Consider the following 13273-nt stretch of genomic DNA (forward strand, 5'->3'; position numbering starts at 1 on the left):
ATGCATGTTTATGTAATGTGAGAGGAAGCCGGAATATTTGGAGAAAACCCAACACACGTTGAGTCTCAAGAATAAACACATCCATCGTCGGAATCCAGAGCTGAGATTCAAACCCCGCAGCGCAGAAATGTGAGGCGTACGTGCTAAGCGGTCAGCTGACGTTCTGACAACGACTCATGATGGTTGTTTTTGGAACGGAGCCCCACAGCAGGCTCTGTTTGCCTGCTCGTCATGCCAGCCAGATCTCACCTCTCCTTGATCCCAGCTAATCCTCTGAGCTAATCTTGACGATCGAGAGTCACGGCCAAGAGGCAGACTGGAATAGTCTGATTGTTGCACCACAAACGTTTGCCTTTTCATTTCGAGGCTTTCAATGGGAGCGGAGGTCTCGCCGCTCTAATCGCAAGGAGATCCTTGGGAAAGGATCATGTGCACCACAATGATGGTCCTCACCAGCATCGGTCTCATCCTGCGGCATAGATTCTCCAGTAAAATCAACCCGTAAGTAGTAGTCATTCGTCATTCTCCCCGCAGAAAATTATCTTTGGGCCAAAATATTGAGATTTGGAGGGGTCACTTCCTTATGATACAGTTGAGTTACCAAAAAAAGGCAAATATTGATATCATGACTGTGTCATTATTTTTTTTTTGTGGAGGCGCCAAACTCATGTTTTCATCCCATCCCTCCTACAAGATTTATTTTAGTCGTCAGAAATAGTGTATGTCAGGGACGTTGACACCCCTTTAATGTTGCGTGTAATTATTCTTACCATGCAGGCAGAAGGAGGAAGAGGTGCCATATGTGAAGAGCGACGAAGCTGCACACAATCATAAATGACGGTGAGTATCACTCACGGGGTAAGGAATAATCAAGAATCCATCAGGCAAACAAGGGAAATGTTTCATGTGTACCTTGAAATAAAGTCAAATGGTAACTTTTTGATTGACATCATGATATGAATCAATAATCCAAAACAAAGGATTGAATTGGTCAAATAAGCCGGAACAGATCCTATTGTCGATGCATGCGTGTGTGAGTGTTTGTGAGACTGGGGGTGAGGGTGTGGGTAGGGGAAGGGGTTCACAAGAGGCTCCAGTCAAGGGTGGAAAGTGGAGCATGTTACTGAGGCACAGATGCATTAAAGAGGGACGTCTGCAAAGACGCCTGTCCCACATTTCTCTCTCTTATGCACCGGCTACAACTCTGCGAACGCTAAATGATTCAGAGGCTGAACAACAATCCATCATCATCACTTTGGAGACTGATGACAAATGCATCGCTTTCCACATCTACAGCTGTAAGAAATGCAATACACGACGTGATGAAAGTATTACAGCACTCAAAAAACGTGATGTTTTTTTTTTTTTTACATGAAAACATTTTTATGGAAGAAAACCTTAAATTATATAATTATATACTGTATGTACCGGTACTGTATTTCCCAAAAATCTGCTGTACCATTGAAAAACCCGTTTATTTTTCCTTCTACAGTAAACGATACTCTCTGCCAAAAAAAAAATGAAATTAAATAAACAGCACAATTCGTGCACATGGTATGTACAATTTTCAACCTTTATGCCAAACAGCATTCTGCGTTGTAAACATTTACTCCTGATTCGGGATTTCGGCACTCCAAGAAGTTGACAGATAGTGCCGTGGTGATTGTAGCGTGATGGTGCCTGGCCCGCATCATATTCGTTACTGGAAATAACTCGGCCCGCCGTCAATGTAAGAATTCAACACAATCTGCGGCCAAATTCCATCCACCAAAATGACACTCGGCCACACACACACACACACACACACACACACACACACACACACACACACACACACACAGATTACCTCTCGTATTTCTGAGTGGAGCGAATAGAATGGCCTGCCAACCAGCCTGACCTTAACCCAAGCGAACATTTGCGGGATGTGCTTGGGCACTCCTGCATTGGCTGACCTGAGATAAGTCATGCTTTATGAGTCGAATGTCATCCTGCAGCGGTGTGTGACTATCTATCATCTGCAGGTTGTGCATGGTTTTTGCTTATGCTCATGCTCCTGATCCTAAAAGTAACAACATGTCTTGTTTCTTCCTTTTTGCTCATAAGAACTCAATTATCCATGTCGCAGCAGAGCACCAAAACCAGAGTAGATAGTCAAAACAGAATAAGTCAGCGGAAATGAAGGTTTGGTATATTTTACGGAATTTGTGTGCCCAGTTGTCCTGCTCTTTACTTTAATACAGTCAGCATTTGTTTTTAATGTATGTAGTACTATAGTACTCTTTCTAATCCCTCAAGGTGGTTGAATTTTTCACTTTTCATTCAAGCCATAGAGAGAAGCAGAACAAACGCATGCAAGCGTCATGTAGACTTTTCACGCTGAGCCGGTGCCAGTTTGGTTCAACTTCCAAACACAGCGATGGCTGTTTGAAAGTGCTCTATAAATACTGTTGACTTGACTGTACTTGACCAATTTGGCGTCACGCTGTCAAAAAGCGGGCATGCTGGTGCCTATTACAGGAGTCTTCGGGGAGTCGGCGGAGTATAAATTCACTCCACCTCCCCCCTACGAAACCACTCTCTGGTTTTCATATTGTTTATACGCTTAACTATTATGCTGTCTGTACTTCCAACGGGAAAACTGTACACATTCAGCATTATTGTTTTGATAACCATCTGCAGAGCAAGAAATGCCAGTTTCAATATTTCTGCTCAAATATGCTGCCCACAGCCAGATGTAAACACTTGGAGATAAAAGGCATACTGTTGGTCCCTCACCTCGTATTCATCTGTTGATGTCAAATCAAATGTTTACTTCTGTTCTCAAGACTGATTTGGGGAGATTTAGCAACAATCCCTTCACTGTATTTTCGTTTTCTCTCTTTGCTAATTCAAACAGGTCTGCACATGGCAGCTCATGCTAAGATCCCGACCAGGAGTGAAGAAACAACAAGGTGGGGGGGGTGGGAGGGGCTTTGAGTCGGTTCTGTCCTGCACATGCTCCCCATTATGCGACAGGGAACCGAGGCAAAGGGTATTTGGGCTGAATTCCAGTTTGAAGATAACATATTCTTTGTTTTCATGCCAGTTGAAGCTGGATAGATTTAACCAATGACCCTGAATTGTTTGATTTAGCTTTGCATCACTGCATTAAAATGTTTATAGGCAGAGCTCTGTCTGATACAAGTAATGTGCCTCCTCGTAAATAACAAAATAAATACATGGATGAAATAGACATTCTCTTTGATTTGTGGACCTGCTTTCTTCAAGCTCGGTCAGGAGATGTGCTTTTCATAAAAATGAGGACAGCCGAGTTTCGATAGTCTTTTTTGTGCAATTGGAAAGAACGTCTCTTAAGCGACCTCAAATCTTCTGAAAGCAACAACTGATGTGTCCTGATAGGCAGTTCCCTAAAATCTTTAGAGGTTAATTGCCCTGTTGCTTGATATATATAAAAAAAAGAAAAGTACAAACGTCTGCGTGCTGTTGGAAAGTATCTCCATGCGTGATACCAAAATACTAAGGAAGTGTACAAAAACAAGGCAAATTTCAGGAAGTATTAGTGAAGGAATGTAGTATTGCTTTGGAGTCCATTGTAGATCATCCTGAGACGTGTAATAAATTAAAGTGTTAATCCATGTTATTACTCAAATTGAATTAAAATCTCACTTCTTTGGAATGATTAAGTGATCACATTACTGCTGGCCGTTTCGGTCAACAAGGAGAAAGAAAAAAAGGTTTTGCAGAGCGCTTTTCGTGTAGGCTTCTAATATATGCACAAAATCCAAGGAACATGAAGTAAATCACGACACATCCATTCAGATGATTTAATTGCTGGAATGATATTTACTGCTGAACTAGAAGTGAACTCACATCTTGTATTACATCACACTGAAAGAATTCAAGATATTTTTATGTTGTTGCTTTTAACGTGTCTTCATTCCTTGCGGAATAATATATAGATCACAAAATTATACAATTTGTGCTGCATGTTGGCTAAAATATGCACCTATACACTAAGTCTAGCCAATTTGACATTGAGCAAGAAGCTCATTGGACACACAATGAAAATATTTAAGGAATGAGCACACATTTCTGATGACTGGAAGTTGCTTCTAGGTTATCGCTTTGCTGATTAAGGTGCAACATAAAGTGTAAATCTTACTGAATTAACTACGGGCAAAATATGAATCATTCAGATCAGTTCTCGAAACGGTTTCCTTCAATTAATGTTGTAAATTCTGATGCCGCCTGGTGGTGAAGCTGTTTAGAAGCTTCAACGTGACATTAACCACAGGTTATAACGTTGACTTCTTTTAAATCTGTAAATCACACGAGTGTGCGTGTGTGTGGATGATACACACACACGCACACTCATGCATAGGGTTTTTTGAGAGCACAGCTTCGGTGCCGGTTCGCCGGAAACTACATTACCCACAATGCCAATGGACAAGTAAACAGGCAACGTTCCTCCTTCACACCGGTTTAAGTCTCGCAATGGAAGGGCTCTCGTGTCCAAAAACTAAACCCTCAGATTCTTTTCATATGTGTGCGAACGTTTGCGCTCTTCTTTAAATTAACCGTCACATTTTAAATGGTGGAGCGCGAGTGGGCACAGGAGTGTTTGTCATCACTATTGGAAACGAGACGTCCCATCAAATCGATGCTAAAGTAGCCAGCTAACCGCTCCTGTAATGGTAAACAAACCAAAATGGTTCGTATCATGACTGACTGCAGTCTTCGTGAGCGATTTTTGTCGTTGAATTGTTGACTTTGTCCGTTTGTTTTATTTCTGACGCTATTTTCAGGCCACGAAGCCAAAAGGGAAGTCTCCTAAAAGTAAGTTTCTTATGTTATTGGGATACAGAATTACAGTACTGTATGTAAAGAAGAGCTAACACGTGCCCTCACATTCAAAATATAATACACAGTTAGAGCCTCAAGTGTAACAAAATGAAGGGTTCCATCCTGATGTTTAAGTTGATATTTTCATAATTCTCCGAAGGCCCATTCAGTGGTGGAGATTTTCTCGACAGTTCATTTGACAGTGACAGTAAGTGACAGCAAAAAATAAAATAAAATACGAAACGTGTTATGATTACTATAGTAGGCCTATGTTCTTAATATTTTAACAATTTATTTACCAGAATTCCCACTAAGAAGGAAATCAGGACGTGGTGGATTACAACACAGGTCTGTTTGACTAATTACTTATAATCCATAATTATACTACTATTGACCTATGAATCCTTTTTTTCTTTTCAGTACATCTGACATTGAAAACATCTTCAGTATGCTAGACGATTTAAATCTGGATAAAGCCAACACTGAGGTATGTTGACAGCTATCCAGAGCCTTTACAGGGCCACCAGGATTGATCTCTGTTGTGGCCCAACCAAAACCTGGCCCTTTATACCAATTCATTTCTATATACTGTATTATCGATTTAAGTCTTTAAGAAATTTTTACTTTTATCTACTTTCGAGAAATACAATAAGCAGGTATATTTCAGCCGGGGAATGTTTTGAAAAATAAAGAAAACCATAACAATTAAATACAATAGGGCCAATAGGGGATACATCATAATTACCTGTGCAAATTTATTTCACTCTCCATGTTGTATCTGTTATTTTGAATTCACCTTTGTACAGGGTCCAGATTATATGAATGCCGCATCAAAGAAAACAACGAATTCACCTTCTGTCGAAATGAAACAATCTGTGAATGAAGTGTTCTTGCCAGAACCAGATCAAGCCAGTGATATAAAAGCAAGCAAAGCAGGTAATATCGCTGTGCCCTTATTATTACTGTAAAATAGTTGACTAATATATTCACTGACTCAGATGACCGAGATGAAGCTGCCATAGAAGGGAAGAAAATCAACTCATCTTTTGCACGTAACAAAAAATTCAGCTTCTCTGGTGAGTCTGCCATTCGTCTTGGGTTCTATGTGGGCACAAGGGGCCATCGGACATTTGTGGTCAGATCCGAACCATACTTGGTCTTTTTTTTCTGCAGACCTTAATGACCAGGATGATATGGACGACCTGGTTGACCTCCTGGATGGTTTACCGGAACATAAAAATAAGACGCCATCAAAATCCAAATCGCAGCCAACCAAACCTGAAAAATCCGTACTTTCACATTCGGCATCTCTGGGCCCAAAAAAGGAAACAAGTAAACCTGAAAGTTTACAGGATCTCATATTTATCATGCTTCAATGTAAACCTCACATGATGAATTCCTCTCCTGTTTTGTATGTGTTTTTTTTTCTTTTCTTTTTTTTTTTTTAAATCAGATACTGGAGCAAAAAAACTCAACAACCTCGCATTTGATGATGAAAAAGACGATTTGATTGATGAACTTGGCTTGGACTGTGAAATTCCCAAGAAAAACGACAATGTGCTTTGGTCCAACAGGCAAAGGTGACGGCTTTGTCTCCCCTCATAATTTCCAACATAGTAGTGATTGGTCCTCTTTCATAGTTTTCAGCTGAAACTCCTTTAGTGATTTTTGCCCCCCGCCCTTCCTTATGTAATACAGTTTTATTTTTTGTATTTACAAATGACCTCAATCCTTTTGTATGTGTTATCTCAATGCCTCAGTGAGCAACCACAGAGAGCTCGCACCAGACTCGATGAGATTCTGGAGAACTGTAATTCTCGTCGTCCGGAATGGCCGCCATCAGGTGCTAAGAAGGACCAGCCCCTGTCTCGGGAGAAAAACTTCACTCTGAAAGGTGAAGATATCACTCTGTCTAATTGTGTCATACACTGTGATTTGGATGTCGTTTTTTAAAATAATGTCAGACCTTTCTGTCCATTTTTCAGAAACCCTTTTAGAAGATGACCTCGCATTTGGGTCCTATCAGCCCACATTGGGAGACACCGCTTCAGGACTCCAGTCCCGTCGGCAGTCTATCAGGTGGACATTTATTCCACGAGTACACTTGTGCCTTGATTGCCAGTGCTCTATCTCATAAATGTTGTGAGTTACGAGCCATAACAAAAGATAAGATAAGGGTAGTGGCAATACACTTTCAAGAGTGTTAAAAACTAAAACACACAAAAATAGTGGTCGCTTTTTGGTGCCCGGAATGGATTCATGGTATTTCAATTCACTGAGGAGAACCGTTTTGATATGTGAGAAGTTGATTGGCAATATTCCTCTTTTGCCTTACCAAAAATAAAAAAAAGATTCCCCACGGAGGATGTCAGTGCTTCCACCCCGGAGAAAAAGCCTCCCGCGGCCGCAATCGCGAATCGATCTCGCAACCCAGCGGACTGGCTCTGTCTCAAAGCCAACGATGAGCAGAGCCACCTTGAAGACGACGTCAAAGAGAAGAAGACTTCCACGGACTCTCCAAAATCTCCTTCTTCACCCCTATTGGAGAGAAAGCGCTCTCTGTCTGGTGAGCAGAATTTATCAGCTGCTAAAATGGAAGTGAATGTCTCCGTTTTGACTGACACCAGAGCGGTCAAGCCCGAGGCTATCAAAAGCCAGAAGGAGGAGGAGGAGGAGGAGGACTGGTTGGCAGGAGCTCTGAGTAGGAAAAAGTCTTTCTCTGGATCAAACTTTGATGCCAACATTTTAAATCAGGAGCAATCTTTAGGACTTGGAGAAGAAGTGGATCTGGAGTCAATTGTTAGGTAATGTTCACAAGATTACACAATCTCTCAGTAGTCATACATTGAATCTTATTTTTCAAAACGCAACTGTTTGATAATCTGCTTTTCAGTAAGGATGCCCCTTCACAAGCCCGCAGAGGCAGAAACAACATCCCTGTGAAACAATCGTCATCCTCCAAGGATGCTGGGTAAGTAAAAACGCAACCGATTGAATGCTTCCCACCCTTGAGTAATATATATATATATATATATTTTTTTTTTCAACGTTGTCGAATTTGTTTCAGCTCCTCACGTGGACAACCGAGCCTTGCTGAGCTACATTCCCTTCAAAGAGAAGAGCGAGCCAAGCAAGGTACTTTACATTTGTCTTTCTTACATGACTGCATTGCTCCACACGTACTATGTTCAAGTACCATGACATGTTTTTGTCGACTCTTCCATAAAAATATCGGTGAGGTGCTTGATGTAGTTTGGGTCCTGGCTTTGTACATTGGGGCATATGACGGAATAGACATCAGGTTCATCTTTTTTTGTGCAGGTTTGATCCCATTCAGACTTGCCTTTTGTTGCAGTGTTGACATCTTAACAATGGATAAAACATGACACATATTTGAGCTGACTTGGTTGGACTCTGAACAACTTACCCACGCCCGTACCCGGGATTCATTGTCGTCACCCGCCCCCAAGCATTTATTTTATTAATATATATCGTGGGCGGCCCGGTAGTCCAGTGGTTAGCACGTCGGCTTCACAGTGCAGAGGTACCGGTTTCGATTCCAGCTCCGGCCTCCCTGTGTGGGGTTTGCATGTTCTCCCCGGGCCTGCGTGGGTTTTCTCCGGGTGCTCCGGTTAACCCCCACATTCCAAAAACATGCCTGGCAGGCTGATTGAACACTCTAAATTGTCCCTAGGTGTGAGTGTGGGCGTGATAGTTGTTCGTCTCTGTGTGCCCTGCGATTGGCTGGCAACTGATTCAGGGTGTCCCCCGCCTACTGTCCAAGGACCCCCTGCGACCCTAGTGAGGATCAAGCGGTTCGGAAAATGGATGGATGGATATATAACGTCACTCCCATGGATGCTTTATTTTTTTTTTCAGGGCTCCCACAGCAAAACCTCATGCCACACTCATTAGCCGCTGTCCAGAAACAGGTATCGTTTTCATGACGAATAGTGTCGTTTGGATTTAGCTTGCTGTATTTAAATTCTTTGTCCCGTCGGCAGGTGCCATTTTCAGCTGACAGCTTGCAGCAATTGTTACTACAACAGCAGGTATGGAGGTGCTACTTAGCCCGGTTTTGAGATCCATTTCAGTCCTCTTCATTCGGTATGACTGATGCAATGCACGTGACGGTGTTGTTCTTACATTATTCCTGCTTCTGCCTGAAAGGCGATGCAGTCTCAGTTATTGGGGCTGCGGGGTGTTTTGGATGCCGGGGCTCTGCAAAAACTCATTGAGCAGCACCGCGGTGATGGAGAGGATTTACAAGCGCGTATCATTCAGCTGGAGGGACAGGTATGTGCTTGCTTGCTTGCTTGATGAAGATGGGTGGTGATTTAAGATCAGACCTCAACCTGTTCTTGTCCAGGCTAAGACTCTGCAGCTGGAGCGAGACCACTGCCAGAAGTTGCTGGAAAGCATCCAGCAGCAGCATCAACAGGACATAGAACTCATGGATAACGCACACAAGTAATCATTTAGAGATAAATGCCTGTACACCTACCATGTGTTCAAAGATGAGTTGCACTGAAACCAATCCGACGCGCCACCTGCAGGACTCGCATTAAGCTTCTTGAGGAATCGGCGATCCAGCGGGAGACGCGGATGCGGCAGGAGAGCGATGACCTAATCGAACGCTTGGCCGCGCTAACGCAAGCGGCTGAGAAGGAGCGCTCGGACCTGCAGGCTCACTACCAGCGTAAACTGGCGCAGTTCCAGCAAGACCAAGACCGAGATTTTGAGAGACTGCGGGATTTGCAACGGTAAAACTAATTGTGTGTCAATTAGAGCTCGCTGGCAAGTCCACATTGAGGGCTTGCTTCAAATGTTGAAAAGAGGATGATCATAAAAAAGGCTTGCGATGCATGATGGGAACAATTGCACTCATGCATCCTCCCTTTCTTTTTTGTTGACATTCAGAAAATCGATCACAGAGATGAAGAGAGACCACGAAGACCATGTCAATAGGCTGAAACGGCTGAAAGAAGAAGAGATTGACGCGGTAACGAGTGCAACATCCGAGACCAGGTCCATTATTTATTTATTTAGTACGCGTTTGTGCTTATGGGTTTATTTTGATCGTTTCCAGTCAACATGAACATGAATGTGATACATCAACAGAGTGTGTAAAGATGGAAGAACGTCTACGCATTTTTGTCCAGGTCTCTCACGCTTGTCATCGAGAAGATGGAGCAGTTTTCTTTTCGACTTGGGGATCTGTCCACTTTGGTTGAGACCAGGCATGAACACACAACCCACGGCTTGGAGCGAGGAGCGCGACACCGAGATGAGCAGCTTCGAAGTAATGCGCTTCGCACTCTCGGTGATCAAGAGTCGCTCGAGAGCTACCGTGGAATCGCGAACTGTTTCTTTCAGTCATGCAGGAGCGTTTGGCTCAGCAGCAGAAAATAATGGCGGAGGAGAAGGCTTACCTTAAGGAGATCATCTCCAGGATGGACACTCAGCTCGATGAACAGCAGAGACAAATTGAGAAGGTTAATGACAACTTATGGACTTTTTTTTTTTCGATTGTGGGCCAAAATTTAAGCTAGAAATACGATTCATCTTTCAGGAGCGTTGGAAGATAACAACAGAGCAAGCCAAGGTTGAGTCGTCCATGAAGAGTTTGGAGGAAGAACGACGGTCCCTGACTATGCAGATGAGCATGGAGAGAGAGGAGCTGGAAAGAGCCAAGGTAAGGTAGAGAGCAGGCGGAGCCGCGAGAAAAAAAACTAATTCCCCATGACTCTTCCTTTCTCGCGACACAATAGAGTGCGTTACTGGAGGAGCAGAAGTCGGTAATACAGCAGTGTGCAGAGGAGAGAAGAAAGTTGGCTGCGGAGTGGAACATCTTTCACACCCAGGAAAAGCAGCGTCGAGAAAGGGCCGAACAGGATGTCAGCACGTTACTGGAGAGGAGAGAGGGCTCCATTATGACTCTTGCACAGGTGAGATGAAACTGGTTTTCAGCACACCCACTCGGTTACAAGTCCCAAATGCATACAACTTTTTTTTTTGTTTTGGGGGGGGGGGTGTCACAGGAACAGGCTGATTTGAAGCTTCGCAGCGGAGAGCTGAAACTAAAAGAGACGGCTGTGGCACAGGAGAGAGAGGCCCTGGAACAACTGAAAGGAGAACTGGAGCAAGAAAAGGGGAGGATCAGCAGCACTGCTCTGAGGCTCAAAATCCGAGCACAAGAAGTTGAGGCCTTCAGCAAGGTCAATTCAAATCACCATTAAGATCGAGATCAATTCTCAGCTTGACTCTTGTTGCTAGTATTCGCGCAGGCACTTTTATCCTCATGGACCCTAAAAATGTTTGTCCAAACTTTAGTGGATTTTTTTTTTCCCCCACAACTGCTACTTGACATTTTTTGTGCAGCTGGCAGCAGAAAAGTATGAGGAAGGAGAACAGGCATTGCAGGAAGCCAAACGTGTCGAGTCCCAACACCAGGCAAGGCTGAGAACAATTAATTCCCAGATTGAGAGACTGAGGCAGCTAGAACAACGTGCCCTTCAGGTATTTCAACAGATTAATATCAACATAGAAAGTAAAAATGATTTTCACTCTGAGGTAATGAACCTTGCACTTTCAATTGTAGGAGCGATTAAGGTTTAGTCCACAGGAAACGACGGAGAAGCTGAGGCCAGACCCGCCAAGTGGTTCTTCGAAACAAGCCAATTCCATCCTCCCAGGTGATGTCAATCTATACAGTATTCAGTTTCACAAATTTCAGTGACACACTAAAGAATAACCATGATTTATGCTCATGTGTACTCAGGTTCTGCGATACTAGAGACAAAGTTGACACCACCTTTAAATGCCACTCAAACAATGCCCAATTCTCAGTCTGTGGCACTCCAGGCAAGTCTGGCTATATGGAAGTACAACGCTCGAAAGGTGAGCAGCAATCATTGAATATTAACGGATGATCCGTGTTCATTTACAGTATAAAAAGCTTGTATCTAAATAATGCTACTATATATTTTTGCTAATTAAATGCATGCCAATCAATTAAATATGGGGAAAAAAAGTCAGTTCAAAGGTGATGCTAGAGATTCACAAAATGTGACAAGTTTACAAAAAAAAAGCCAAACTATTGTAACGCTTATAAGCTTTATTGCAACTCATGGTCATATCAGGAAAACATGCATGCTTATTTTTTAAATGATCTCTTTATTTCAGTATATGGACTTGCACTAAACTGAATTACTCATGCACACAGGAGCACGACTATCTGCAAGAGCAGCAAATCTTCCTTGAAAGCTTGAAGAAAAAGTCATACAATCAGAAGTCACACTGGGCTCCAGCTTCCTGATTCAAGCTCACTTTTGGGGCTTTTATACATCTTTGTACAACATTGTTTATTTAAAAAAACTACAATTATGTTTCCATGCCACTTATTTTGCTCAGGTCATTCATCCCGATGCAGAAATTTTATATAGGGATAACTTTTATCAATCGCTGGCTTGAATCTGCCCAAGTCCATCTGCAAGTACGCATGCACATTCTTTCCCATCGAGAGAACCATGTTCTGACGACAGCAATTCACTGCACCTGAAAAGAAAAATCTCAAGTCATTCTCTTGCGACCATCTTTGATGCAAAGAAAAACAGGCCTGGGAACATTTCTCAGATCAAATATTGCAATCGTCAGTTATCGCATCGGACGGCACTTCCTATGCAAGAAGTTATCATCACCGAAACTGTAGCACAACGCAGTGTAATGGGACAGTGTTGTACAAACCTTTTCAAAGTCCTCTCGTTCGGAGATTTGAAACCAAATGCACCTGTAACAAGAATAAGAAGTTACTGGGGTTGGAACATCAGCAACGTGCTTCTACAGGCAACCGTCTACTGCTGGTCAGGTACCATTGTTCTCCACACGGTGTTTTCAGACAGGGATAACCAATCTCATCACATACAGAGCAGATTACAATTTAAAACTGTAAAAAACGTCAACCATGAGACCTTACCCGCGATTATGCGACTCCGCCACGTGTTGGTTCCGTTGGAGCTAACAAGCTAGCCCCATTACAAAGTAACTACTAGATTATCCAAATAAATAATCAAAAAGAACCTCAGTTCAAGAAGGACCGTGTATGTTCACCAATGTCATGTTTGAGCATCGATGCATCAAAAGCTGGTGCACGTTGGGCCGCTTGATATCTGAATTCATCTTCCACATCGACCGTCCCGCAAGTGGACAGAGGCAAGAAGAGACAGGAAGTCTCGCGTGATCGGGTTTTATTTGGCGGTTACGTCACAAACAATGGGCGTGACTATAATGTGTGGTTATGATAAGTCGTTACTTTAAAATGTGTTCATCCTGTTTAGTAAAATATGCAGTAATGTTGACTTTGATTATCCACTTATACACAAGCATACAACTACACGAGAGTAATAAACAATGCTATACTACTACCCCCTCA

General features: G+C 42.8%; 1 protein-coding gene, 1 long non-coding RNA gene and 1 other non-coding gene across 3 annotated transcripts; 1 reads left to right on the forward strand and 2 right to left on the reverse strand.

The window, feature by feature from the left end:
- The first annotated feature begins 4429 nt into the window (after positions 1-4429).
- Positions 4430-12375, forward strand: LOC127589839 (fas-binding factor 1 homolog). Its single transcript, XM_052049147.1, has 29 exons — positions 4430-4711; positions 4806-4836; positions 5003-5050; positions 5145-5190; positions 5263-5329; positions 5649-5778; positions 5841-5918; positions 6016-6174; positions 6296-6422; positions 6603-6736; positions 6828-6921; positions 7194-7646; positions 7736-7813; positions 7910-7977; positions 8722-8774; positions 8847-8894; positions 9013-9138; positions 9212-9312; positions 9399-9605; positions 9763-9870; positions 10005-10144; positions 10219-10337; positions 10415-10537; positions 10614-10790; positions 10884-11060; positions 11224-11361; positions 11444-11537; positions 11618-11742; positions 12068-12375. Exons 1-29 carry the CDS (start codon positions 4709-4711, stop codon positions 12158-12160), a joined length of 3345 nt encoding a protein of 1114 aa, XP_051905107.1. The 5' UTR covers positions 4430-4708; the 3' UTR covers positions 12161-12375.
- LOC127589883 (uncharacterized) lies at positions 11940-13078 on the reverse strand. Its single transcript, XR_007959517.1, has 3 exons — positions 12818-13078; positions 12589-12631; positions 11940-12399 (listed from the first exon to the last, which is right to left on the reverse strand). It is a non-coding gene; the product is annotated as an uncharacterized LOC127589883 (long non-coding RNA).
- Positions 12472-12546, reverse strand: LOC127590567 (small nucleolar RNA SNORD49). The gene has a single exon (XR_007959692.1). It is a non-coding gene; the product is annotated as a small nucleolar RNA SNORD49 (small nucleolar RNA).
- Positions 13079-13273: the final 195 nt, after the last annotated feature.

Source organism: Hippocampus zosterae, chromosome 17 (genome assembly GCF_025434085.1).
Source record: "Hippocampus zosterae strain Florida chromosome 17, ASM2543408v3, whole genome shotgun sequence".
NCBI lineage: Eukaryota > Metazoa > Chordata > Actinopteri > Syngnathiformes > Syngnathidae > Hippocampus > Hippocampus zosterae.